The sequence below is a fragment of the Sinohyriopsis cumingii genome, chromosome 17 (assembly GCF_028554795.1).
Source record: "Sinohyriopsis cumingii isolate HCF-2022 chromosome 17, ASM2855479v2, whole genome shotgun sequence".
NCBI lineage: Eukaryota > Metazoa > Mollusca > Bivalvia > Unionida > Unionidae > Sinohyriopsis > Sinohyriopsis cumingii.
Genome location: NC_142977.1, coordinates 75,138,122 through 75,164,676, shown reverse-complemented (window position 1 = coordinate 75,164,676; position 26,555 = coordinate 75,138,122). Strand labels below are relative to the sequence as shown.

Genomic DNA, 26,555 nt, shown 5'->3' with positions numbered 1-26,555 from the left:
TTTGGACTTTGCCAGTTTAGGCCATGAGCTGCTTTTACATTGAGAATATTATGTGCTATTTGGACTTTGCCAGTTTAGGCCTTGAGCTGTTTTTACATTGAGAATATCACATGCTATTTGGACTTATTTTGCCATTTTGGGCCATGGGCTATTTTTACATTTAGAATATTACGTGCTATTTGGAAACAGTTGCTTTACATATGTTTATGTGGATCTACATGAATAGCAAGTGACTTGGCAGAAACATAGCTGCAGGACAAGATCTGGTGGAAATTTCACAAAAATGTCCTCAAGTTTAAGTTTAGTCTTGGGTGATATTGATTGCACTAAAATCACTCTTAAATTTCATCCAAACAAATTGCCAAAGTTTAGGCTTGTGTTCAAATCCAGACTTTGTTTCTGTAAGTGAAATCTATCTTAGGCTCAGTAAAGCAAGCAGGACTGTTCCCTACACTAATGACAGCCAACCATTAAACTGTAAGGGACCTTTATGGACCCACAGATTGAGGCCAAACTATCAGGGTTCCTTGAATCCATAAAAGCCTGGGGGAGGTGGCACCATCCCCTTCCCCAGGAACAACTAGCAGGCTGTGGTGCAGTCAGAAAAAAGTGGCACATGCACAATTGTGCGTGCGCCACTATAATTAAACTCAACAACAAAAAAAGGCACAGTAGTCATCACAAAATTTTGCATGAAACTCAGGAACATGTAAGATCTTTAAAACTTGGCAAGTATGTAGGGATACGTAACATAAAATAATGCCGTAAGTTTTTGTCAGGCTTCACTTGAAGATGAGCTTCTATAAATTGCCTCATTAGTGTATCCATGAAATTTTCAGCATTGTTCTTGTCTTGTTTTATTGCTAAAGAATCTAGCATACAGTTCAGTGTTTCACAAACAATCAAAAAGGGTAATATAGTTTTCAGAGTTGAATAGTTTTTTTTTTTTCAAGGCCAGACTGTTAAAGATGTCAAGAAAGCAATAAGCATATGTATACAAAAATATTTTTTATAATTATATTCAGAAATGTTAAAAATCATATTTACTGCTTAAATCTTGATTATATACTTGCTTACAAGTCCAACTGCAATATGCACAGATCCACATCTGCCATCACAAAGCACCAGCAGATCTGGGTCTCTGCAGTTTTGTTAGGAGTAATCAGTAGAACAAGCAATATAGACCCTGATCTGCCAGCTCATTATTCAACAGCATAACAGGGTCTTCATCGTTTATTGGACTTGACTTTATAGACAAGTATATATGGCAATTAGAATTACAATCAGCAGCATAGCAATGAATATTGCTGCATTTCAGTATAAAAATGTTACTGCCCTACCTTGCATGTACAACATCTAGCAAGCTGGCTCGAGGAGATAATGTTTTATTTGCTAATCAGTGTTTCTGCAAAGTAGTGTATCATTGCCAATAAATGCAGTTTGAAGTACTTTTTCCTCAACAATAAATGATGCATTGGTTGGTTTTGTAAATTATTTATCATACAAGCAAGCTCAAGAAATCTTTAATTTTTGATGGGTTATTTTTAAAATTCCTTTTAAATGTTAAAAAAGTTTTTATATTATTCTTGAAAAGTCCTTCAGTTTGTTGAAAATTTGAATTTTGTCAAAAACTCCTTGATTTATCTGCGAGAATATAAAGCATTCAAATTGTTTTTTAAATTCAACAGTTTTTACTTACTTATTTTCCAAAAATAGTAACTAAATAAAATTGGATAAAATGTAGTGTATCATATGGAGCACATACCAGTTGTTACTGAATGAAGTAGTTTCCATTGCTATAAAGTCACACTAGTCACATTTGTAAATGGATAACTAATGAACTCCTTGAAAAGGCCTTGAAATAAAATCTCTCCTGGACTGTAAAAACTATCCAAGGGCTGTACAGTCTATTTCGCTGCAGCACTTGAGTAAGAATTTAAACAATTCAGTTTATGTCTGGAGTTTAGCATCTTTGCTCCAGTTCTAAAATATTTGAGATTCATAAAATGTGTGTGGTCCTTATATTTAGCTCCTTATGATACCCAGTTGTTGAGAGCATGATTCTATATTTGCCATTACGTATTGTACAGAATTAACAAGGGACTACTCTATTGCCTAATGCAGATGCAGAATAGTTTCTATTCTTGGATGTCTGATTACAGAATAGTTTCTGTTCTTGGATGTCTGATTACAGAATAGTTTCTGTTCTTGGATGTCTGATTACAGCATTCATGCTAATTAACATTATGATAAAAAATCAACATCATGCACAAAGATATGCATCATTTTGCAAGTCAGTTGAATTAATTTCTCTTATATTTATAAAGTTCTACCTAATTTACCAGTGAAGAGGTGAATTTCCCCCTCCCCCATTACAGTCATTGCAGGTGCAAATTAGTGTCTACATTGTTTATAGTTAGTCTCACATTATATAGTAGTATTATTATTATTGGTATTCATGTTATTTATTTATTTATTATTATTATTATTATTATTATTATACTCCAGAACCTAAATCAAGAGCAGCAGAACAAGATAAAAGAAGTCCAACAAGAGTTGGACAATGTGTTATATGAGTCCAGAGCCAAGGACCAGATGTTAGAGGACATGAAGGACAGTCTGGCGTGAGTACATTCATCAGTTGTGGCATTTTCTTTGCCCATTTGACTGTGGCTTGAGTACATTCATCAGTTGTGGCATTTTCTTTGCCCATTTGACTGTGGCTTGATTACATTCATCATTTGGGGCATTTTCTTTGCCCATTTGACTGAGATGAGTATATTCATCAGTTGGGGCATTTTCTTTGTCCATTTGACTGTGGCTTGAGTACATTCATCAGTTGGGGCATTTTCTTTGCCCATTTGACTGTGGCTTGAGTACATTCATCATTTGGGGCATTTTCTTTGCCCATTTGACTGAGATGAGTATATTCATCAGTTGGGGCATTTTCTTTGTCCATTTGACTGTGGCTTGAGTATATTCATCAGTTGGGGCATTTTCTTTGTCCATTTGACTGTTGGCTGAGTACATTCATCATTTGGGGCATTTTCTTTGCCCATTTGACTGAGATGAGTACATTCATCAGTTGGTGCATTTTCTTTGCCCATTTGACTGTGGCTTGAGTACATTCATCAGTTGTGGCATTTTCTTTGCCCATTTGACTGTGGCTTGAGTATATTCATCAGTTGGGGCATTTTCTTTGCCCATTTGACTGTGGCTTGAGTATATTCATCATTTGGGGCATTTTCTTTGCCCATTTGACTGAGATGAGTACATTCATCAGTTGGTGCATTTTCTTTGCCCATTTGACTGTGGCTTGAGTACATTCATCAGTTGTGGCATTTTCTTTGCCCATTTGACTGTGGCTTGAGTATATTCATCAGTTGGGGCATTTTCTTTGCCCATTTGACTGTGGCTTGAGTATATTCATCATTTGGGGCATTTTCTTTGCCCATTTGACTGAGATGAGTACATTCATCAGTTGTGGCATTTTCTTTGCCCATTTGACTGTGGCTTGAGTACATTCATCAGTTGGGGCATTTTCTTTGCCCATTTGACTGTGGCTTGAGTACATTCATCAGTTGGGGCATTTTCTTTGCCCATTTGACTGTGGCTTGAGTACATTCATCAGTTGGGGCATTTTCTTTGCCCATTTGACTGAGATGAGTACATTCATCAGTTGGGGCATTTTCGTTGCCCATTTGACTGAGATATATTGCAGATTTTGAATCCTTACTTTTATCATGTAAATTTGGTTGTCTCATTGTAGTTAATTTGGTATAGATATTTTTTTCTCCAAATCATGGTTTTACAATGATATAGTCTGGTTTGTCTGTACTTATTTCAGTGTATATATGTCTATCACATGGTTTAATGATGACTTAATTTGGTTTCTGCCAAGTGGATATTTCAGCCTTTGCGTAATGATTTTACAATGACATAATTTAGTTTTCTCTTTGTAGTTATTTCAGTGTAGACATCTCTGTCTCCACATTATGATTTTACAGTGCCATAATTTGGTTAAATGCACTTGATGATTTCACAATAGAGAACATGACTTGCATTGTAGCAATTTAAGCAGGTCTGTTATATAATTAAAGACAAATTTTTTGTCTATTCTCTCTCAAAGGGATAGTTTTGAAAAGAGGTAATGTAGAAGTTGGTAACAAGACATAATAATCTTATTCTCTGTAATGTCTTCCTCCATACCTACTAAAATTTTCTTAACTCAGCAAGTTATCTCTCTCATCAGAGTTTTGCTCCCAGAGGTTGACTTTTTGTGTCCAGCACACACACACACAGATTTGGGATAATGTGTAAAGCAGACTTAACAGTCATCCAGCTTTAGTCCATAAATCATCAATTTTAAAAGATTTTTATTTTATCTGAATATATTATTTAAAACAACTCTCTTAAGAATTTAATACAAAAATTATATATATTTAATTCATTAATCAAACTTCTTTTCCCTATTGCCTTACAGTAGAACACAAGAGGAGCTGAGTGAAAGCAAGCACCAGGTGGTACAGTTAAAGGAAGCACTGGAGGACAGACAGAATGAACTGGATCAGCGTGTTGCACAGGTAATGTGTAATTCATCATATATAGCTTTGACATCTCTTTTTTCAGAAACTATGAAAATCTGTTTTATCTCATCTTCATCAGCAAAGGCAAGATTACTGTAGTCATAACCTTTCCTGCAACAATATCATTGTTATCTTCAACACTCTCACCAACATCATTGTCCTCAACAACACTATTTTCCTCACTATCATTGCTGTTCTTAATACATTCAGCAACATTACTGTACTCAACAGCATATAGTTCTCAACATCATTGCTGTCAACACTCAACATTATTGATGTCCTCATCATCATTGCTGTCAACGCTCAACATCATTGCTATCAACACTCAACATTATTGCTGTCAACATTCAACATCAGTGCTGTCAACACTCAACATTATTGCTGCCAACACTCAGTATCATTGCTGTCAACACTCGACATTATCGCTGCCAACACTCAACATCATTGCTGTCAACAGTCATCATTATTGCTGTCCTCATCATCATTGCTGTCAACACTCAACATTATTGCTGTCAATGCTCAGCATTGTTGCTGTCCTCAACACCATTGCTGTCAACACTCACATCATTGCTGTCCTCAACATTATTGTTGTCCTTGACAACATCATTGCTGCCAACAATATGAAAATTCTATTGTTAAGTTTTTTGTTAAAATTTTTGGAAGTGAGATACCATAGTGTTACATCTAAGATACACGTGTGTGATACTGTTTCAAGGAAGTGAGATACCATTGTGTTGTATCTAAGTAAATACATGTGAGACACTGTTCCATGGAAAAAGATACCATAGTATTACATCTAAGATACACATGTGCAACACTGTTCTGTAGAAGTATGGAATGAGATACCATAGTGTTACATCTAAGATACACACATGCGACACTATTCTATAGAAGTATGGAATGAGTTACCATTGTGATACATTCAAGTAAGAAACATATGTGAGACTTTTCCATATAACCCTTTTGAAGCGCCTTACATTCCGATAAAGGAACCCATGAAGTATAACTTTATCTTTCTGACTACTTATAATTTATTTATTTTTAAGGCATGAGTTTTCATTGCTTTGCTATATTAACATTTTGTTAGGTTCTTTTATTTGTGATATTGGAAGGGGTCCTATTGTTTTTAGATGAATGCATGCAATATTGTAACGAATTTTGAAAAATGAATAAAATTCATTACAGTAATTGTTGTTATTTTGCCTTTTAAACACTGAAATATGACCTTGCAAATCAGTCCTTTTGCTCAGACCTGTTGAGAGACCAACTGTCTTGAGATACTATCTTTTGTTGGCAGAAGGGGTGATCTCTTAAGACATGTTATACTGTAAAAGCAGTTTGAGAAATGTGTTGAAATAGGTTTTCTTAGAAACATTTTAAATACATGTATAATGCAGTAATTAGATTCAAAGTGGTATTTGGCAATTTTTGCTTAACATATTTATTAGAAGTGTGCTTAATCATATTTAAGTAAGTATTTATGGTTTGATAAGGGTAAATTCAAAATAAAAAACAGTACAGTAATGTTGTAGATTGGTAACACTAGTACCAGCAATTCAAGATCATCATTAACATGTGCCATTCCCAAATCAGTTACTGTGCACACCTGAAGGCATAAAGTGCACTTATTTAAATTTCAAAATGGCTTCTAAACAGAAATAAACATTTGCATTTTTTTATCTTTGTCAACCTTTGCATCCTCTACTTATTTCTACATTAGGTAAATCAATTAGATCTAACAATCAAAGAGAGGCATGCAGAAATGGAACAGCGAGTACAAAAACTGGATACCAATGTTCGCAAGAATCAGGCAGAGGTCATTGAAAGAACAAAGCAGGTAATTACTTTGAAACCTGTTTTAAAGAACACCGGTGTTTTAGAGAATATCTGTTCAGAAATCCCAATTTAAATGCCTATGTATTTATCATGTATAAAGAATGTCTGTCTAGCATGGACAGAGGACACATCCTTTTTTGTCCAAGATATCTGATCTCAGTGCATATATAGACAGTCTTAAATGGGTAATGATTTAATATTGAATTTATAAAACAAGTTGAATGATGACCAGTTTTTGTGAGCCTTGGAGAGAGGGACACAATTACTGATAGACCTTAGTTGCTGGACACTATTACTAATAGACCTCAGGAGTGGGACATTATTACTGATAGACCTCAGGAGTGGGACACTATTACTGATAGACCTCAGGAGTGGGACACTATTGCTAATAGACCTCAGGAGTGGGACACTATTACTGATAGACCTCAGGAGTGGGACACTATTACTAATAGACCTCAGGAGTGGGACACTATTACTAATAGACATCAGGAGTGGGACACTATTACTAATAGACCTCAGGAGTGGGACACTATTACTGATAGACCTTAGTTGCTTGACACTATTACTGATAGACTTCAGTAGTGGGGCACTATTACTGATAGACTTCAGTAGTGGGACACTATTACTGACAGACCTCAGGAGTGGGACACTATTACTGATAGACCTCAGGAGTGGGACACTTAATGATAGACATGGGAAAGTGAAAGACTGACAGCACTAAACGATTCATTACAGAACTATAAATCATTGTCCTGTCACCTTTACTCGACTGATTCTGATCCCCCCAGTCAAATTTCCTATATTAATGTTCTGTCTGTAATAGTCACCTGCCTTCTGCACTCATTGGCCAGTTGTCTCTCTACTAAACATTAGTTTCTCCATACCATAAGCTGTCACTGGTGCTTATCTACAGCACTGACAGTTCAGTCTTTTGCTTCAAGAGGAAAGCATTGTTTAGATAAAGGAATATCATGTGAATCGTTGTGCAAATGTTTCTTATCTCGTTATACCCTCTGTACACCAGTCACATTGATAGTGGACCTCAAAGATGTCTTAATCTCTGCAAGCTGAGCAACTGGTTAATCCAGATATTGTTTTTAAAGTGTGAACAAACTAAGATCCGTGATTATTTTAAGTCGGTGATGATTTAATGTTTAGAATGGACTAAAGAGAGCAGGATGCAGCAATCTTGTGTGGAACATAAGTTTGGGAGAGAACAATATATGAACATAATATATGATTTTTTTGTACAGTGCACATTAAACAGTCTTGATAAAATAATAATAATAATAATTATAACAGTAATGATATTTGATTTATAATATTTGTTCAAAATAACAATTTTAAAAGGTGAACCTGTGTTCAAAAAGGTCACCTGTTTCCAGTGGCCACTTTTGCCATTTCCCATGAGTGGCTACTAGTGACAGGTTTGATTGTATGATAAGTACCTGAACAATCTAGTTGTATCAATTATCAGCAGGCAAGATAAATACATCTCATCAACTGATTGCCTTATTCCTACTTAGATAGCTGACCTGGATGATAAATTACACCAGACACAGGCACTATTGAGAGAGAAATCTCTGCAGCTGCAGAACACAGAGCAACTGGCACAGAAACAACATATGGAACTCCAGGGTAAAACAGCCAGGCTGGATGAGTTACAAGGGGTATGTTAATTATGTTCAGACTGAGCAAGTCATGCCAGTTATGCTACAATACGCTGTAGTTACAGTAGGTGTGCTGTAATGTAGGGGGCATTACAGTAAGCATGTTACAAAACATCAGTTACAATAGGTGTGTTACAGTGTAGGTCGGGTTACAGTAGGCATCTGCAATGTGTTAGAGCTTCAGTAGGCATGTTATTATATAGGGAGAATTACAGTGTGTTATAATATAGAGAGAATTACAGTGTGTTAAAATATAGGGAAAATTACAGTGTGTTATATTGTTGGAGTTAAAGTTGAAATGTTGCAAAACATAGATACATTAGATATGCTTTAATGTAGGGGGAGTTAGATTACTGTGTTATTATGGAGGGGTAGTTAAAGTAAGAATGTTATAAAATACCAGTTGCATTAGGTATGTTACAATATGGGTGAGTTTACAGTTGGCATCTACAATATATTGGTATTACAGTAGGTGTGTTGTAATGTAGTAAGAGTCAAAGTAGAAGTGTTACAGTGTAGGGAAAGTTACAGCACTTATAATGTAAAGGAAGTTATAGTAGGCATATTATATAATGGAACAGTTGATACAGAGATACTAGATGTGGTTCCAACTTAAAACAGTCAGGGTGGGCAAGTTGCTGGATGGATTTTCATTACATGGGAATTACAGTATAGGTCCAACCATTTAACCTGGAGCCCCCTTCTACACAACCCCAACAACAAAAAACCTGAGACATTTCATTTTTGACTTTTGTCAGAGTTCATGTATACCTAAATTCTAAATGTATTACACATTCTGCTGATATTTCCCTGAAATGAATTTCTTATAAACAATAAAAATATGCTCTTAAAATACATGAGTATATATTGTTATGTAAGGTTGTGAACTTTAATCACATAAAAATTCCTTGATTGGCAACTGAAAAACTTAAAATAACTCCTCATTTTTCATCACTTGTTTTGTAATGAATAAAGAGTCATCATTCAAAATTTCTTTGCACACTACAGATCTGCATAATCTCTTAAGAGATTAGTGATTTAGTATCAAGGATAATTTGATGTAAAATCTATATGTTATAAAAATAAGACTAGCAAAAAGATTGGTGATTTAGTATCTAGGATAATTTGATGTAAAAGCTATATTATAATCAATTAAGTCTGTCATAGAGATTGGTGATTTAGTATGCAATAGCAGAGATAATTAGAAGTATAATCTATATATTATACATTTGTAATCAGTTAAGAATACCATAGAGTTTAGTGTTTTAGTATGCTGTATTGTTTTGTTAGTTTTCAAAATAGAGCCATATGTTATAGTTGTTATTGTCTCGAATGACATCAAGAGAGCAAATCATTGTGTTTGAAACAACCTTCAAATAGTCCCGATGAAATAGGGGATTTGAGTAAATAAAGGAAAATAATATTACTTTATGTACACGAAATTGTTTATTTGGCTCATTTTCAAGGAAGATCTTCAAATCAAGACTGTAGACCCATCTAGTATACATTTTTGTACTCTAGGAGGATGTGCCATCAGAAAATACATAAAAATGAACTCAACAAAGGAAAAGGCTTCAAGTTGTTATTGATAGTTTTCAGCATGAATCATGCCTGTATCAATTCTGTGTTATGTGTTACCCATACAGTAAGTAGTATACCTGTAAAACTCTTATAACAAACAGTACAAGTTTCTTTAGAAAACTCTTGATTAAATATAGAAGTCAAATTCATGTGATTTAACTCTGATCAAATTCATGATCATATTTTTTATATAAATTTTATAAGTTGGAGATTGATGAGTGTTGATTGCAAACCAGATTAAGTGACAGTCAAACTTTGGGTGCAGCGTCTGTTAGAGAAGTAGACTAAGCTTACCAAGAGCGCGTAATCGACATCTGAATGCAGAAATAAAACCAAGAACTAACATCCATTATAGACCAAGTCAGTCATAACAGTCTTTTAACTGTGTAATGCTCTGAAGTGCATTGCTTAAGCTTACCAAGAGCGCGTAATCGACATCTGAATGCAGAAATAAAACCAAGAACTAACATCCATTATAGGCCAACTCAGTCATAACAGTCTTTTAACTGTGTAATGCTCTGAAGTGCATTGGATATGGCACTGATGTTACGATAGTATGCCCACCTCAACAGTATTCTTTGTATCAGTCTGCACAAGAAATTTGTGTTTTTGTATGAAAACAGTCATTCATTTGACACAATACACAATTAAAGACCTCACATGTATGAGATAATAAAAAAAATTTTAAAAAATGATTTCTTAAAATTATTGTACAATTTTGAACTTCTTTTTATCAATGTAGTAATGCAGCAATTAATCATGGAAAAATAATGGAGGGAAAAAACTTGCAAATCATTTATATTTGCCATAAAAAAATGTTTATTAATACAAAGAAAATCTGCTTTTTTCAAGTAGATAGAAAATATTTCACTTCTGAAGTGTAAACATTTTGTATTGTCACTTGTGAAGTGTAAACATTTTGTATTGTCACTTGTGGCTTTGCCACCCTATATAGTACAATGTTTGCATTTCACGAGTGAAATATTTCTTGTATCTGCATAAACAATATAGATATCTTCCATATATTTGGAAATATCAGTGGAAAGTGCAAAATTATTAAATTGTGAATGGCGGTCAAAGTTTCACATAACTCTTACTTTTTCAAAAAAATCTCCTTAAGTAAAAAATGATTGTGAAACATACTTACATGTGGACAGGTCCAAGGTACAGGAATTAAGTTATTATTTAATATTCATTTCCTCAACACTGGCAACTAAATTATGCTTAAAATCAGACAATAATGTCATTATTTCTGTTTTGTCGGGGCCCCGAGTGGTCTAAAGTGCTCTCCGTTATGGATCACTGCCATCTCACCTCTGTCTGCATGGGTTCGAGTTTAGGATTCGGCCGATGTGGGTATGTGAGAAAGCTTTCCAGTAGCTTCTCGTGGGTCAGTGGTTCTTCCCAGGGTTTTCCTGGGTTCTTCCTCCACCATTAATACTGGCCACCATGCATAGCCTATCATGTGCTGAAAAATGGCATTAAATCCCACAACAACAACGTTTCTCTTTTGTCAGAAACTATGATACAGTTAAGAAACAACTTCCACAAAACTTAAATCAGAGCATTTTCCAACTTAATGACAGTAATGGGTAATTATGTACATCATTAGAGTGATTATATACATCATTAGGGTGATTATATACATTATTAGAGTGATCATATACATCATTAGAGTTATTATATACAGCATTAGGTGATTATATAGAGTGATCATATACATCATTAGAGTGATTATATACATCATTAGAGTGATCATATACATCATTAGAGTGATCATATACATTATTAGAGTGATCATATACATCATTAGAGTGATCATATACATCATTAGAGTGATCATATACATTATTAGAGTGATCATATACATCATTAGAGTGATCATATACATCATTAGGTGATTATATAGAGTGATCATATACATCATTAGAGTGATTATATACATTATTAGAGTGATCATATACATCATTAGAGTTATTATATACATCATTAGGTGATTATATACATCATTAGAGTGATTATATACATCATTAGGTGATTATATACATAGAGTGATTATATACATCATTAAGTGATCATATACATCATTAGGTGATTATATACATCATTAGAGTGATCATATACATCATTAGAGTTATTATATACATTATTAGGTGATTATATAGAGTGATCATATACATCATTAGAGTGATTATATACATCATTAGGTGATCATATACATCATTAGAGTGATTATATACATCATTAGGTGATCATATACATCATTAGAGTGATCATATACATCATTAGGTGATTATATACATAGAGTGATTATATACATCATTAAGTGATCATATACATCATTAGGTGATTATATACATCATTAGAGTGATCATATACATCATTAGGTAATTATATACATCATTAGGTGATTATATACATCATTAGAGTGATCATATACATCATTAGAATCAGTCCAGTCTCAGAAATGCTTTGGATGTATGAAGAATTGCAGTGCATTCTGGCACAAAAATGGCAACCATCTCAGATAGTTACAGGTTTTTTTCCAGTAGATTGTGAAACTGTGAACATTTCTCTGGGTGGATGTGATGTAATAGAAACACCCTTTATAGTTTAGTATGGATGTGATCTGTCATTGTTGCTTTTCTCATAGACTATTTAAAAAAACTTTGTGTAGCCCTACCAAGTCATCATTTTGTGCATAGATTGAAGAGCTGACCTCCAGGCATGATATAGGATGACAATTCTACCATTTTCTTGACTGACACAGATTGCAGTAATATATGAGGGTTTTTCAAAACACAAGTTATTAAAAGAGACTAAAACTTGAAACTAAGGCTGAAGTTGATTTTAGATTTTGGGCAATCAATACCATATTCTGATATACTGGTTAAACCCAGCTTGAGTCACATAAATCAATACCATATAATGATATACTAGTTAAACCCAGCTTGAGTCACATAAATCAATACCATATACTGATATACTAGTTAAACCCAGCTTGAGTCACATAATACCATATACTGATATACTAGTTAAACCCAGGTTGAGTCACATAAATCAATACCATATATTGATATACTGGTTAAACCCAGCTTGAGTCACATAAATCAATACCATATACTGATATACTGGTTAAACCCAGGTTGAGTCACATAAATCAATACCATATACTGATATACTGGTTAAACCCAGGTTGAGTCACATAAATCAATACCATATAATGATATACTGGCTAAACCCAGGTTGAGTCACATAAATCAATACCATATACTGATATACTAGTTAAACCCAGCTTGAGTCACATAAATCAATACCATATACTGATATACTAGTTAAACCCAGTTTGAGTCGCATAAATCAATACCATATACTGATATACTGGTTAAACCCAGCTTGAGTCACATAAATCAATACCATATAATGATATACTGGTTAAACCTAGCTTGAATCACATAAATCAATACCATATACTGATATACTGGTTAAACCCAGCTTGAGTCACATAAATCAATACCGTATACTGATATACTGGTTAAACGCAGGTTGAGTCACATAAATCAATACCATATACTGATATACTGGTTAAATGCAGGTTGAGTCACATAAATCAATACCATATACTGATATACTGGTTAAATCCAGGTTGAGTCACATAAATCAATACCATATTCTGATATACTGGTTAAACCCAGGTTGAGTCACATAATGTAATTTAACACTTTGTATAAAGCCTACATGAGTTAGAATACACAATAGATTTACAGGAGGTAAGGTTCAACTGGGGTGAATTATGTTGTGTAACATGCAAAATATCAAGGATAGAACAGTTACAGGTGGTGTGATAGAACTGGAGTTGCAGTATGTAACAAGTCAAGTAACAAGGATAGAGCAGTTACAGGATGTGTGATACAAATGGGATGAGTTAAAGCAATTAACAAGAATAGCATTTGCAGGAGATCTGATACAACTGGTGTGAGTTACAGTAAGTAACAAGACAAGAATAAAAGAGCAGTTACATGAGGTGTGATACAGCTGGAGTGAGTTACAGTAATTATCAAGGATAGAGCAGTTGCAGGAGGTGCAATACAACTGGGTGAGTTAAAGTAAGTAACAAGACAAGAAGAAGAGAGCAGTTACAGGAGATATAATACAATTTGGGTGAGTTACAGTAATTAACAAGAATAGAGCAGTTGAAGGAATTGTGATACAACTGGAGTGAGTTACAGTAAGTAACAGGACAAGTAACAAGAATTAAACAGTTACAGAAGGTGCTGCACATCATATGAGAGTGGGGGTATGACACAGGAAGAGACTTACAGGAATGAGGCAAGTGAATTAGTCGAGTACACAAGGGATGCGATACACAAGGCATGCTTTAGAATTATTTATGTTTATGAATGATATAGTCTGATAGTGCATTTTATTTACTAAGTTCTATTAAAGATATTACGTCTGTTTTCTGTATGTAACTTACAATTATAACTGAAAAGAAAATAGATTTATTTTCTGATTTTAGCTTGTAGAGCGACAAAAAACCAAACTCGAAGAGCAGAAGGAAGAAAATGTCGAGATCACTCAGGAGCTTAGACTTACTAGGTAAACCGACCATTGTCTGTTATTAGTCCTTAGGAGCATTTTACATTTTTGTATTTTGCATAGGGTTAGAACTTTTTAAAAAAGGAATTTCCTGGTTTTCATCACTGGTTATACTGGCTATTTAAAAAAGACCTTGCATATCTTAGGTAGTGTTCAGAGAACTTTTAATTCCCTTTCTTTTGGGTATGATTGATGTGTAATATTGGTTATAGGGTATACAGCTTGGCCTTACTCCAGATGTGTACCTTTCAGAAATCTGCTAGCTCCGCTTGGTCATTTTGACCTCTCAGACATTAATTACGTAAATTGTAAACAAAGAGCCAATAACTTTTTTTCATGTTATAAATTTTGTTATTATTCATTGCACTTTCAGAACCTGGTATTGACTAGTCTGGCAAAATTCCTTTTCCCTATTTCAATAACTGCTAAAGATAGTGTACTTTAGACTAGTTCACACAGATTTTTTGAGCACATGGGAGCAGTTAATTTAGTTAACAGTGTGCTTTGATCATGTACAATTTTCACAAGTACAATATCCAAAGAAATTTCAGCCACAGTACATGAAAAGAAAATGGAGGCATACCAACATTCTCTCCATTGTGCGTGTTGCAAATATAAACAACTTTACCTTACATGCAACACTCTCTCAGAAGTTCATAATATCTGTAGAGTGCTCCCTTAATTAGTACTAATCACTATCCACATCCAGAGTTCCGACTTTCATGATCAGTTGACTTTGTGCAATTTTCCATGTGCTGAATAGGCTGGAAATAGAAACAATGTATTTACTGTTTGATATAGTCATCCCAGTTACATGTGTAATGCCGCTGATCATTCTAGCAAATTTGTTTAACGCATGCTTGACAACTGGCTGCACTGTGATCAGATATTTCTAACTATCGATGTTAATCATTCCAGTAGTGTGTGTAATATATAATAGTCAACTGTTTACACTGTAATTAAGTATTTCTATTTAAATGTCAATCATTCCAGCGATGTTTAATACATACTAGTCAACTGGCTATGCTGTGATTAAATATTTCTAACTGGAAATTGCTCAGAATTTTGTGTTGGGGTAATTGTTGGATACATTCTAGGTTATTGTTTACATTTTTTCATTCTTCAGGGAGCAGCTTCAGCAGCAGCATGCAGACTTCATGGCAACACGACGGGAACTGACCCAGAGTCACCGTGAAAATGAGAGACTACAGAGGGAATTAGAGGAGACACAAGCCATGATGAAGGTAGCTGTTTTCAATCATACGTTGAAGGAAAAAATCATTTTATTTTTTGAAAACTTTTTTTTTTTTCTTTCTGTAACAGCAGGTAGCCAGACATGGATCATTTACTGCCATATACAACGAAGTTTACATTAACAATGCTGAGGTGGATCATTTAGTGACATTGACAACAGTGTTGACATTAACAGTGCTGAGATGGATCATTTGCTGACATTGACAACAGTGTTGACATTAACAGTGCTGATATGGATCATTTGCTGACATTGACAGTAGTGTTGACATTAATGATGCTGAGATGGATCATTTACTGACATTGACAATAGTGTTGACATTAATGATGCTGAGATGGATCATTTACTGACTACAGAGTCTGATTTTCAGACTTGCAGAGGTCATATAGTGACTCCAAGCTGACACCAAATGGTGTTGGTGAATTCCAACTTTTCGATAGAGAATGGACTCTGACTCTACTCCTCAACATAAATATCCAAATATCAAAAATGGGGTAACAAGGGTCAGAGGAAACTCGGACTACAGTCTAACCTTTAGCTATTGTGCAGTCTGGACACAGCTGACCATAATTTGAAATGGGGGTCACGTGGGGGGGAATAATGTACTCCACAGGGAGAAACGGCATGTCCTTGAGAATTTCACACGTATTGGACCCGAAAAATCGGTGAATATTTAGTGAAAATGATGCTTAAATATGCCGCAAAAAACTTCCTGATGGTAGGTGCAAATCTGCGTTTATTCAGATTCAATCTCCCAACTTGGTTTTTGAAAAGATTTATTTTTTGCATGACACGCTAGAATAACTGTACGGTATTAACTAAATTAATTCAACAACTATTTGAATTCTCTGGAAATCTTTCTGTATATTTGAAACTTCAACACAGAAGGGGCATTTTTCTTTGGAGCGTATATGGATTTTTTGGAACTATTGGAATTGAAAGGACTTTTAGGAAATAGTAATTCATTCACCATGCTGTAAGTTTATTTAATTCTTTCACTCCTGTATTCTGAGAAATAAATTATTTTCAATTATGCAAAACTAGTTCGTTTTGTTACTTCTTTTTGCGTAGTTTAAGTCCCTGGAGTCGTAACACGGAATTGATGGCAAAAGCAAAAGATCAATGAGCAAAATTAACTTACCCTGCCTGGATTCATGTTTGGTGACACATTCCTCTTCAAAATATCACAACCAGTTGTAAACGAATTGATGACTTGTTCCTTGATACATATATCAAAGAACATCTGCTTTAACTTTGTATTATATCTCAGCCACGGACACCCAAGTTTCCAGCTGTCAAGAAATTTTTGGTAACTTTTGACCCGTTCATCATGATGTGGTGTTGCACTTGAAGCGTTACTGCCATTACTACATGTAGATGATGTTGGACTGTCAGGTATGACATCAGGTTCAGGGACTGTGTTGTCTGATGAATGCACTAAATCCAAATGCTGTTAATTTTGTTAACTTACTCTTAGGATGAGACGATGAACACTCAGTGGTAAACTTTCGTTTACCCATAATAAAGTTGCACTGTTGACAGTATATAATTCTGATTGAGATTTTTTCCATTTGCTTTGTGTTTATACACAACAATCGGTACTTCAAAGGTAATCAGTTTTCTCTGAAGTCTCAGAAAAACTATTTTATTTGAAAAAACAACAGAAGGATTAGCCATCATTCAGTTAATTGTAGCTGTTTCTGTTCGTGTCTTCAGAGGTCAGTTGATTGTAGCCCAGTAGCAAGACTGAGTGTAGCATACAGTACTCATTCCAGATGTCAACATAAGAAGTTTATGATGTAACAATGCACTGTAAAGATGGGTTTGTCAATACAAACAAAGGATTTGGTTATGTAACAGATTCCAGTGCATTGTGCATCCAAGTTTGTGGCTTCCTTTCGTGGTCCCTTTGAATGTCTCCATTCCAAATCCATGATTGTATGTACAAATTAAACAGCCAAAAAGGTTGTTGCCCAAAAAATCACTAGATGGTATATTTTGTCGCCAATAAGGAAAATAATTTGCGATATTGGCAAAGCCCAGGATGATCACTGTGCATAGGAAAGGAAATCTTACTCAGGGACCACTGTTTTGGGTGTCTCTGTCATTTCATATTTGCCAGGCATGACCATACATGCCAACCATTACGCTTTTGGCATAATCAATATGCCATTTTTTCGTGAAATTACGTCTTATGTGTAAATGTATTCGGATTACACGTTGGTATATCATCCTCCAAAAAAAATTAATTTGTTTTCTCATTTTTATTAACATCTCATTAATCCCACAGACTGTATTCTAGAAAAGACTGCCTCTATGTAACTACGACATAAGGGTACACTTGTCCGTTGGCTTACATGCTTTTTCCTAACAGTATTATGTTCTATTTATAGCAGCTGCCCTATTTCCAAGAAACAGACTGGTTCTGCTTTCAAACTTTCGACCTCAGTTTCTATTTATAGCAGATGTATGGCTTAGTTAGGAGAGATCAGACTGGTTTTCTAACTTGTGATTTTTAGCTGTAATGTGTGGCAATGTGTCAGCACATATAAAACATTTAAAATAAAGTATGCTTTGTATAGGCTCAAATTTTTAAAAAAAATTAGATCATGGCAAAAGCCATTAATTTTGTTGTCATCTTACAGGATTTATTTGAGGACCTGTTCAAATGAAACCTTTAACATAAGACTTGACCAGAAATATCTGCCAGTAAAGTGTGATATATTTTTGAGGCAGTGAGGCTTTTTTTTAGTTTATATTTTTTAGTTTATAATTAATTTTTAAGTTTATAATTTTTAAATTTATAATTAATTTTTAAGAACAGTAGAATTACATAAAGCACTGTTGTTTTAAGAAATTGTATAGCATAGTATTCTGCTAGAAAAAAATGGTTTTTATAAATTGTTATGAGAGAAAACATTGTAATATGAACGAATAATTACTAAAACTAAAACAGCAGCACATTTGAAAATGACATTTGATAATTACGTTAAGCACATTTTACATTTAATTATATAATTGTTCCATATTTTAACTTCTTTGAATGTTTATTTGTTAAGTTTCACAAATACCTCTATCAGACAGCCATGTTCCTTTTCAAGAAACAGTGTCCAACAAGAGCAATTTTATTTTATATATATATATATATATATATATATATATATATATATATATATATATATATATATATATATATATGGCACATCAGCACTATTCTGGCTATTCATGTATGAGAATAGTTATTGCAGAAAAGGCATGCAAAACAAAGATGAAGGTAAAATCTTTAACAAGTGCAATTTTCGATATCAAATACACCATTTTATAATGACTAAAACTTCAGCTAAACATCATCATGTGACACATACCAGGGTAAAAAATATTGTTCCATTAGTTCCCTCTACTGACATGTTTTGTTTCGCACAGTGATGGAAATGAAATCCTGCAATTCATCCAAATTATTATATGTGTATCTTAAGGCTGTGTTAATCTTACAGTACCAATGGGAGTCAAGTGGATTTTAGTGGATGAACTTCACTACATGTACTGTTCATTGAGTAATGCATAATCATCACAACATTAAAAATCTTGGTTTTCAATGGATTAACTAGATTACTAATGTGATTAAGCATATGGTTTGCATCTTAATATCCTGGGTTCAGTTACTGATGCAGTCGGGAAGTAGTGATTGCCCTTTCATGTTTAATGAATCTCTCTAGGTATGGCAGTTACCTCCCCATAACACATCTCTCTCATGCCAAAATTTGTACCTTGCAATGTACTTGATAGGCTCTCTAAAACTTTTACAACTGTCTATAAAAGAAATATTAGTGTTTACTTAATGCAGATAATTGGAATGTCTAGCAAAAATTAGGTAAATGAGGCAAATATTAAGTAGTTACAAATTTTTGTACAGAGTAAAGACAATGATGTAGCACGTTTGGCGGAGCAAGTTGGATCAGCCAAAGCAAGGGAGACACAGGCAGAGACTAAAGCTGCGAATGAGGTGAAGAGGCTCACACAGGAAGTTGAAGACATGGAAAAAAGATACGGAGAAGAGGTTATCTTGAACATCTTATTATAGATGATTTTCTGAATAGATAAATTCTTTGAAGATAACAAGTTGGACTCTTATACCCCCAACGACCATGATGTTCATGCTATCCTTGATGTTGGGTTTATTAGATACTGATTGTAATTGATTTTTTTGTTTTGGCATCCTACTTGAATCATGATGTGTTAACAGCTGCTACAGCCTGTTGTCTATGCATTGTTTCAGTTTATGAAATTACCTTCCCCAACCAGATTCAGCCAACGTTGGTATGTGAGAAAGCTTGCCAGTAGCTTCTCGTGGGTCAGTGGTTCTTTCTGTGGGTTTTCCCGGGTTCTTCCTCCACCATTAATACTGGCCGCCATGTATGGCCTATTGTGTGCTGAAAAATGGCGTTAAACCCTACAACAACAACAACCTTCCCCAACAAATGAATAAGAAATTTAATCCTAAGCCTTTGTAAAAGAATCTGAGTTAAGTTATTTGACATTAAAATTGTTGCTGGTTCTGCTTTAAACCTGTCTTGTATGGAATTACAGCTTTCGACTGGAATGTTAAAGTTTTACCTATCAATCCTTGAAGTAAATACAGTATTAATTATTGCACATAAATACATTTTTGGGATACGCATTCAAACATGCACAAGTTTGCTTAGACCTGCAAAATGAAGACCCGAGTTGTGTTCCCCTATTTGGTCAGTTCCAAGCTACTCTGCTTATTTTTTCCAGCAACCCTGGTTTTTCATGCTTATTTTGTCTTCAAACTCCCTATTTTTCCCTGATTTTCCATTCTGTCTCCACTATCCCTTTGTTTTGTCAATTTTATTTTGAAAATTGATTAGACACTTGTCTTTATGTTGTAAAGCTCGGTGTTTAAGAAGATCCAAGCAACCTGGATTAATTAGGCGGTTAAAACATGCTTTCATTCAGATTTATAAAATCGGGTCATATAAAGGTTTTATTTATTCAGTAATTTGCATAAATTTCACAGAATGTTTCAATTTCCTTCATTTTCCTAGCATTTTTTAAAGTAGCCCTACTTTAGCATTTTTCAAAGAAAAAGTTGCTGGAAAGATTGTCATTTATTCCAAACAGACCAGAAACTTGGTGTCTATTGTATTTCTATGCACCCATCAGGTGTATTGTATTATGACAAGCTATCTGTCTCAGTATTTGTCTGTTAAGATTTGCTTGTATGGCCCATGGGAGATATTTGTATGTTATGGTAGCAAGCAGTCTCACCATCCATCCTTTAAGATTTGCTTATCTGGCCCATGGGGGAGATTTTTATGTCATGGCAAGTATCTGTCTTACCATTCATCTGTTAGGATTTGCTTGTCTCACCCATGAGTGAAAATTTTATGTCATGGCAAGCTATCTGCCTCAACCATCCATCTATTAAGATTTGCTTGCCTGACACATGGGAGATATTTGTATGTTATCGCAAGCTATCTGTTTCACCATCAATTGGTTAAGATTTGCTTGCCTGACACAGAGGAGATATTTGTATGTTATGGCAAGCTATCTGTCTCACCATCCATCCGGTAAGATTTGCTTGCCTGACACATGGGAGATGTTTGTATGTTATGGCAAGCTATTTGTCTCATCATCTGTCTGTTGAGATTTGCTTGTCTGACTCATGGGAGAGATTTTTATGAAACTACCCATATGTTATATCTTGAATAGATTGTGTTTCATTCATCATGGCTAGGTCCCTAACTCAAAGGTCAAGGTCACAGAAAGGGAAACTTTTGAACCATAGAAGATATTTTTGTGAAATTAATTTGGATATAAATTTTAAATGAACTAAAGTTCATCATGGTCAGGTAGGTATACCCTTTCATTTTTTTCTGTGCAAAATGCTTCACCAAATTAAAATAACTACAGATTTTGACAACATGAGAGCTCATTAATTTCGAGCAGATTTCAGTTCCACTAAGAAGTATGCCTTTTAGAAGCTGTCTTTGTATTGGAAATTCCAATACAAATTGTCTCCTTATTTACAAGTTATTGTGGGGGCCCCAAGTAGTTTAAAGCACTCGCCATTGTTGGATCATTGCCATCTCACCTCTGTCTGCGTGGGTTCAAGTCTTGGGTTTGGCCAATGTGGGTATGTGAAAAAGCGTGCCAGTAGCTTCTCATGGGTCAGTGGTTTTTTCCAGGGTTTTTCCGGGTTCTTTCTCCACCATTAATACTGGCTGCCATGTATAGCCTATCTTATGCTGAAAAATGGCATTGAACCCTACAACAACAACAACGACAAGTTTTTGTTGGTCATTCTGAGCAATGTGCGACTGGTATTAAAGTCTTGTCCAAAACTTGTCAGTGACGTAGAGTGTGAAATAGCTAAAGTATAATACTAGATCGGGTTTTACCCACATTGGTTTGTAGAAATTTACCTGCTTGGGATTTCCACATTAGCTATTATATGTATTATATATCTGTCATTCCCAGGCAGTATGGGATAGGGGAGGGAGATTCAAAAAGTGTATTTTGAGTTCCCAAAGGGGAATTAATGCATGTGACACAAAAAAGGCAACATCCATTTAAGAATAACTAACTTTTCATACAAAAGTGATTAAAAAGTCCTTGAATTTGGAGGTTTGCCATTGAAAACTCCTTGAATTTAAAAAACTGGATTTCTTTTTTATAAAGTGATTGAATTTTCTAAAATACCTACTTGAATTTCTTCAAAACCTACTTAAAATTATCAGTAGTGTCAAAACCATATTGCTAAAATATGACTTGGAAAAAAAGAATGTTTATGGTGTTTTTAAATAGTTTGATATGATAAAATTGAATTGGTAAATTAGTACGTAACACTGATAGTTATTGACATGAATTGTGTCCCTTTGCATAGCTGCACTGTAAGAAAAACAACAATGCACATGTCTGACCTGGTCTAGCTCACACTTGACCCACCATAAGCAGTGTATACCTGCTTTATAGCAGTTGCATGATAGTGTTGAAGGGAGATAAAAACCAAGGCAATCAGTGACAATATATTGGATATTTCCAGTGTAGAAGAAAATGCCTTTAAAGTCTTACATGAGTAAGTGAGAAATAAAATAAAAGTGCAAATTCGTCAACTGTCACATTGCAATTTATTTCATTGGACTGTGATGAAAGTGGGGGTTCTGGAATATTATCCATTGTCTCATGTGAAAGGTTTAGTCCTACATTGTGACACTTCCTCCTTGATAATTATGTCATTTGAGTTCACGTCTTCATTCGAAATCTAAACAGCATTTTGTAGCCTTTTCTCTGATCAACAGACAGGGGAACTAGGGGCCAAATTTTCATGAATATCTCACACTTGGCAACCCATATTAACATTTTTCTACATAATGTCTAATTGGCTTAGTTGGTTTATACTTACTCTGATGTCCCTTTCCTGATGGAATCAAATTCTGACATAATAAGTGAATGTTTTTTTTCTTCAAGTTATGTTGACATACATTTCATTTAGTTAAAATGCAGTGGTAGTCAAACAATGCATTTGAATAAGTATCAAATGTTGACAAAATCAATTTTTTTTTTTTTTCAATTTCATTAAAGAAACTTGTCCATCCTTTAACTGACTTCAGCAATCCTCATTAACTATCACATTTCAGCCAACTGAAATTTATACATTTACACTTAAAGAATCATACCATAATGCCTATCATCTTTTTAAAAAAAATACAAAAACAATTTCCATTAATTATTATCAAGTATGCTAACACATAGGATTAGGATAACCACCAAAGAAGAGAGAAATAGATTGGGATTACATTTGTTAGTACTGACTGATCTGGAAATAATTGTGTGCAGAGTCCAGGAAAAGTAATATACAGGGAATTAGTGAGGAAAATTGATGTTTATAGTTACTAATTTGGCCACCCAAAAAATCATAAAGGAATTTGAGGTTCTGGAATTTGAGGTATGGATAAACCTTTGCTACTCATTGGTCTTTCATAATTATGTTTACAGATTTATACATGTTCATATAAAGATGCAATTTGTTAATTTAATTTTATTTTTTATATGTTTAACGGCAATTTGGCAATATCATGCTGAGGAAATGATAGGTAAATGCCTTTCCCAAGTAAACACAGCGAACCTGGACTCTCTATCAAACCACCAGCCCTTGGATGACGAGTCGGGCTACCGTGGATTCCTTCTTAATTTTAGTGAGCATGATACCTATCAAAGACTGCTTAGATTCCATAAAACTGACACTAGGATTTCTGATAAGGATTGTCATGGGTTGATGATTCAACCTACCCCCCCCACCAACCCCTCTCTCTCTCTCTCTTTCTCTCTCTCTGTGATATATGCATATTCACTGATCCCTTGCTCCCAGTTTTGTGAAGACAATTATATGATGTACTTCATTTTTCTTTTGTGTTGTAATAATTGATCTAACCCCAAAGTCTTAGTTTGGAAGGTTTTACAACCAAATCCCCCTGCCCCTACACACAGTATAATGTATTGTAATATATGTCAGCTGAAGGGTCTGAGGGAGGAGATAGCAGACTATGTTGAGGCAAATGAGGTTCTGAAGGCACAGCAGAAAGAACAGAAGGCCAAGTTTAAGGAGATGGAACAGCATTACGCAGACCAGATCGAAACAGCGACAAGAGAGCTGGAGGAAATACAGCATGAAACAGCCACCAGAAAAAATATACTGGATGCCACTAATGAACAGTTGATACTGAAGGTGGGTTGTATTCAGTCACATACTCATAGACATACACTCCTACATTAAGCATCTTTGATAAAGTGGCATCCATTTGTTGAGATATATGCACAGACTCAGATATACAAGCCTGGTCTAAGTATGTAGAAGTGTACAGAGGTGTACATCATAAGTGTACAAAGTTGTACAGCATAAATGTTCAAAACTGTAAAGAACAAGTGTGTAGAAGTAAGAAGTAAGTATACTGCATGAGTGTTAGAAGTGTACAAGATGAGTATATAGCGGTTACTGCATAAATGTACAGCATTGCTGTATACTGGTATTACAGAATACATTATCAGCAGCTAAGGATAAATAAGAAAAATTTGCATATTAAGGACACTATTTGTTCAATAAAATCAAGATTATTTAATTTTTTCAGCTTCTCTGTATAAAGTAGTGGATCATGTACAGATAAAATCTAGTGTATGCTGTATACATTTTGTGGTGCCCTTCTTATTCAACGATCCCTTCTGCACCAGGGAAGTGGTCATATAAGATGGGTGGCCTTTCTAGAGGGGGGCTATATTTGTGTGAAGTATATATGTGTGTTTGTAGTAAGAAAGCTAAATATAACTTAAAAGATTTAATATTTTTTTAAACTAACATTAATTATCAAAAGGTTTATCTTGTCCTAAGAAGAGATAATTTCAAATTAACATAACATTATGAGTTCTTTTTCTTAAGCGTGAAATGTGAGTGGAGTATTGTTGGCATGCACATTACAAAACCATTCAAAAACATCATTTATATCATGATACATACATTGCTTGGCATTTAGAATCATTCTCTTTCAATTTACTCCATTTTCTCACAGCCACAGAGTATTCTTATCTGTTATGATGTTCATTTAAGTATTCAACAAAAAAAATTGTTTTGCATGAACTCTTATGTGGTTGAGTCAAATAAAGTATTAATTCGTCATTTATGTGATGACATGTTCAAGCTTCGCAAAGATTTATTCCTATGCTACTAAATGTACTATTTTAGAATCATCAGACTCAGTGTATAGATGCATCTTGAATAGTACTATATTCACTTCATAGAAGTAGGTAACTGTGACTCATTTTTATCCTTCACTGAGGTTTGGTTAAATTTGTGGAATAAGTTCATTCCCAGGGTTGTATTCATGCTAGATTTGTAACAGATAATAATATGCATCATAGTTAATACCACAGTCATACAACAAAAGACGGTCACTGTGACCAATACTGCACCATTTGCTTTTCTTGATTAAGTTCTTGCATTTAGGTCATGACCACATGCTGTCAACATTCTGTTCCACTTAGAATCATGAAAATGGGTAATACAAAGAGATACATGTATACATGACCCATAAATCTTAGCCATGTCACTTTTTTATTCATAGTTAATTTCTTTTGGCATTGTTCAAGGGTGCAACATAAAACTTGATAATTGTATGTTTCTCTGTTAGCACCACATCCTTACATCAAAAAGGAACCAGTGACCTATATTTCATTTTTACTGGCTTTGGTTAAGGTTTTGAGGTTATTTCATGAACAGGTCTTTTTAGCTCTTTTGGTCTATGGGATGGGATGGAGCTTGCTGTTAATATAACTTCATTATTGCTACACCTTGTAAACTACATGGAAGATTGCCTTGACTCTTTACACATACATTCATTACTTGATTTTGAATGGCCTAATGAAAATGATGCTGATCTGACATCCAATATGGCCATCATGGCAGTGATTCGATAATCTTGTTATTTCTACTCCTCCTAGATGGATGGTCATAACAACATGCAGTTGTCACTGAAAGACTTGTGATGACATCTAGTTAATCCTATATCGAGAATGGTTCTGACCTCTCATCATAAGTGACTGCCATGACACCCTTCTGAATATCTTGTTATTGCAACTGAATGGATGGCATAACAAATGGGGTTTTCACTAAAAGACTAACAATGATGTCTTGCTGGTCTTAAATGAAAATGGTATTGATCTGACATTCAATATGGCCACCACAGCAGCCATCTTAAAAATCTTATCACAACTCTACTACAACACCAGGTCATTGATATGTCGTTTTCATCAAAACACATCATATGATGTCCAGTTGAAAATGGTGCTGATCTGATGTCCATTATATGATGTCCATTTGAGAATAGTGCTGATCTGATGTCCATTATATGATGTCCAGTTGAAAATGGTGTTGATCTGATGTCCATCATGGCTGCCACATCAGCCATCTTAAAAATCTTGTTACTACTGCTCCTGAATGGAAAGTCCTATCTTGAAAAT

General features: G+C 34.6%; 1 protein-coding gene across 3 annotated transcripts in view; it reads left to right on the top strand.

Moving 5' to 3' along the window:
- The window catches only part of LOC149779252 (uncharacterized), a 132,623-nt gene that overhangs the window by 89,429 nt on the left and 16,639 nt on the right, over positions 1-26,555 (top strand). For 2 of the 3 annotated variants that reach the window (XR_016415594.1, XM_089939837.1), the window contains exons 20-27: positions 2,509-2,624; positions 4,484-4,583; positions 6,307-6,423; positions 7,949-8,092; positions 14,193-14,272; positions 15,399-15,516; positions 19,438-19,581; positions 24,061-24,273. Coding sequence is in view for 2 of the 3 variants with exons in the window: in XM_089939837.1 (XP_089795963.1) it covers positions 2,509-2,624; positions 4,484-4,583; positions 6,307-6,423; positions 7,949-8,092; positions 14,193-14,272; positions 15,399-15,516; positions 19,438-19,581; positions 24,061-24,273 (1,032 nt within the window). In the remaining variant the exon portion in view is untranslated. The remainder of the gene's footprint in view (positions 1-2,508; positions 2,625-4,483; positions 4,584-6,306; positions 6,424-7,948; positions 8,093-14,192; positions 14,273-15,398; positions 15,517-19,437; positions 19,582-24,060; positions 24,274-26,555) is intronic. The other variant, XM_089939838.1, reaches the window with a different exon arrangement.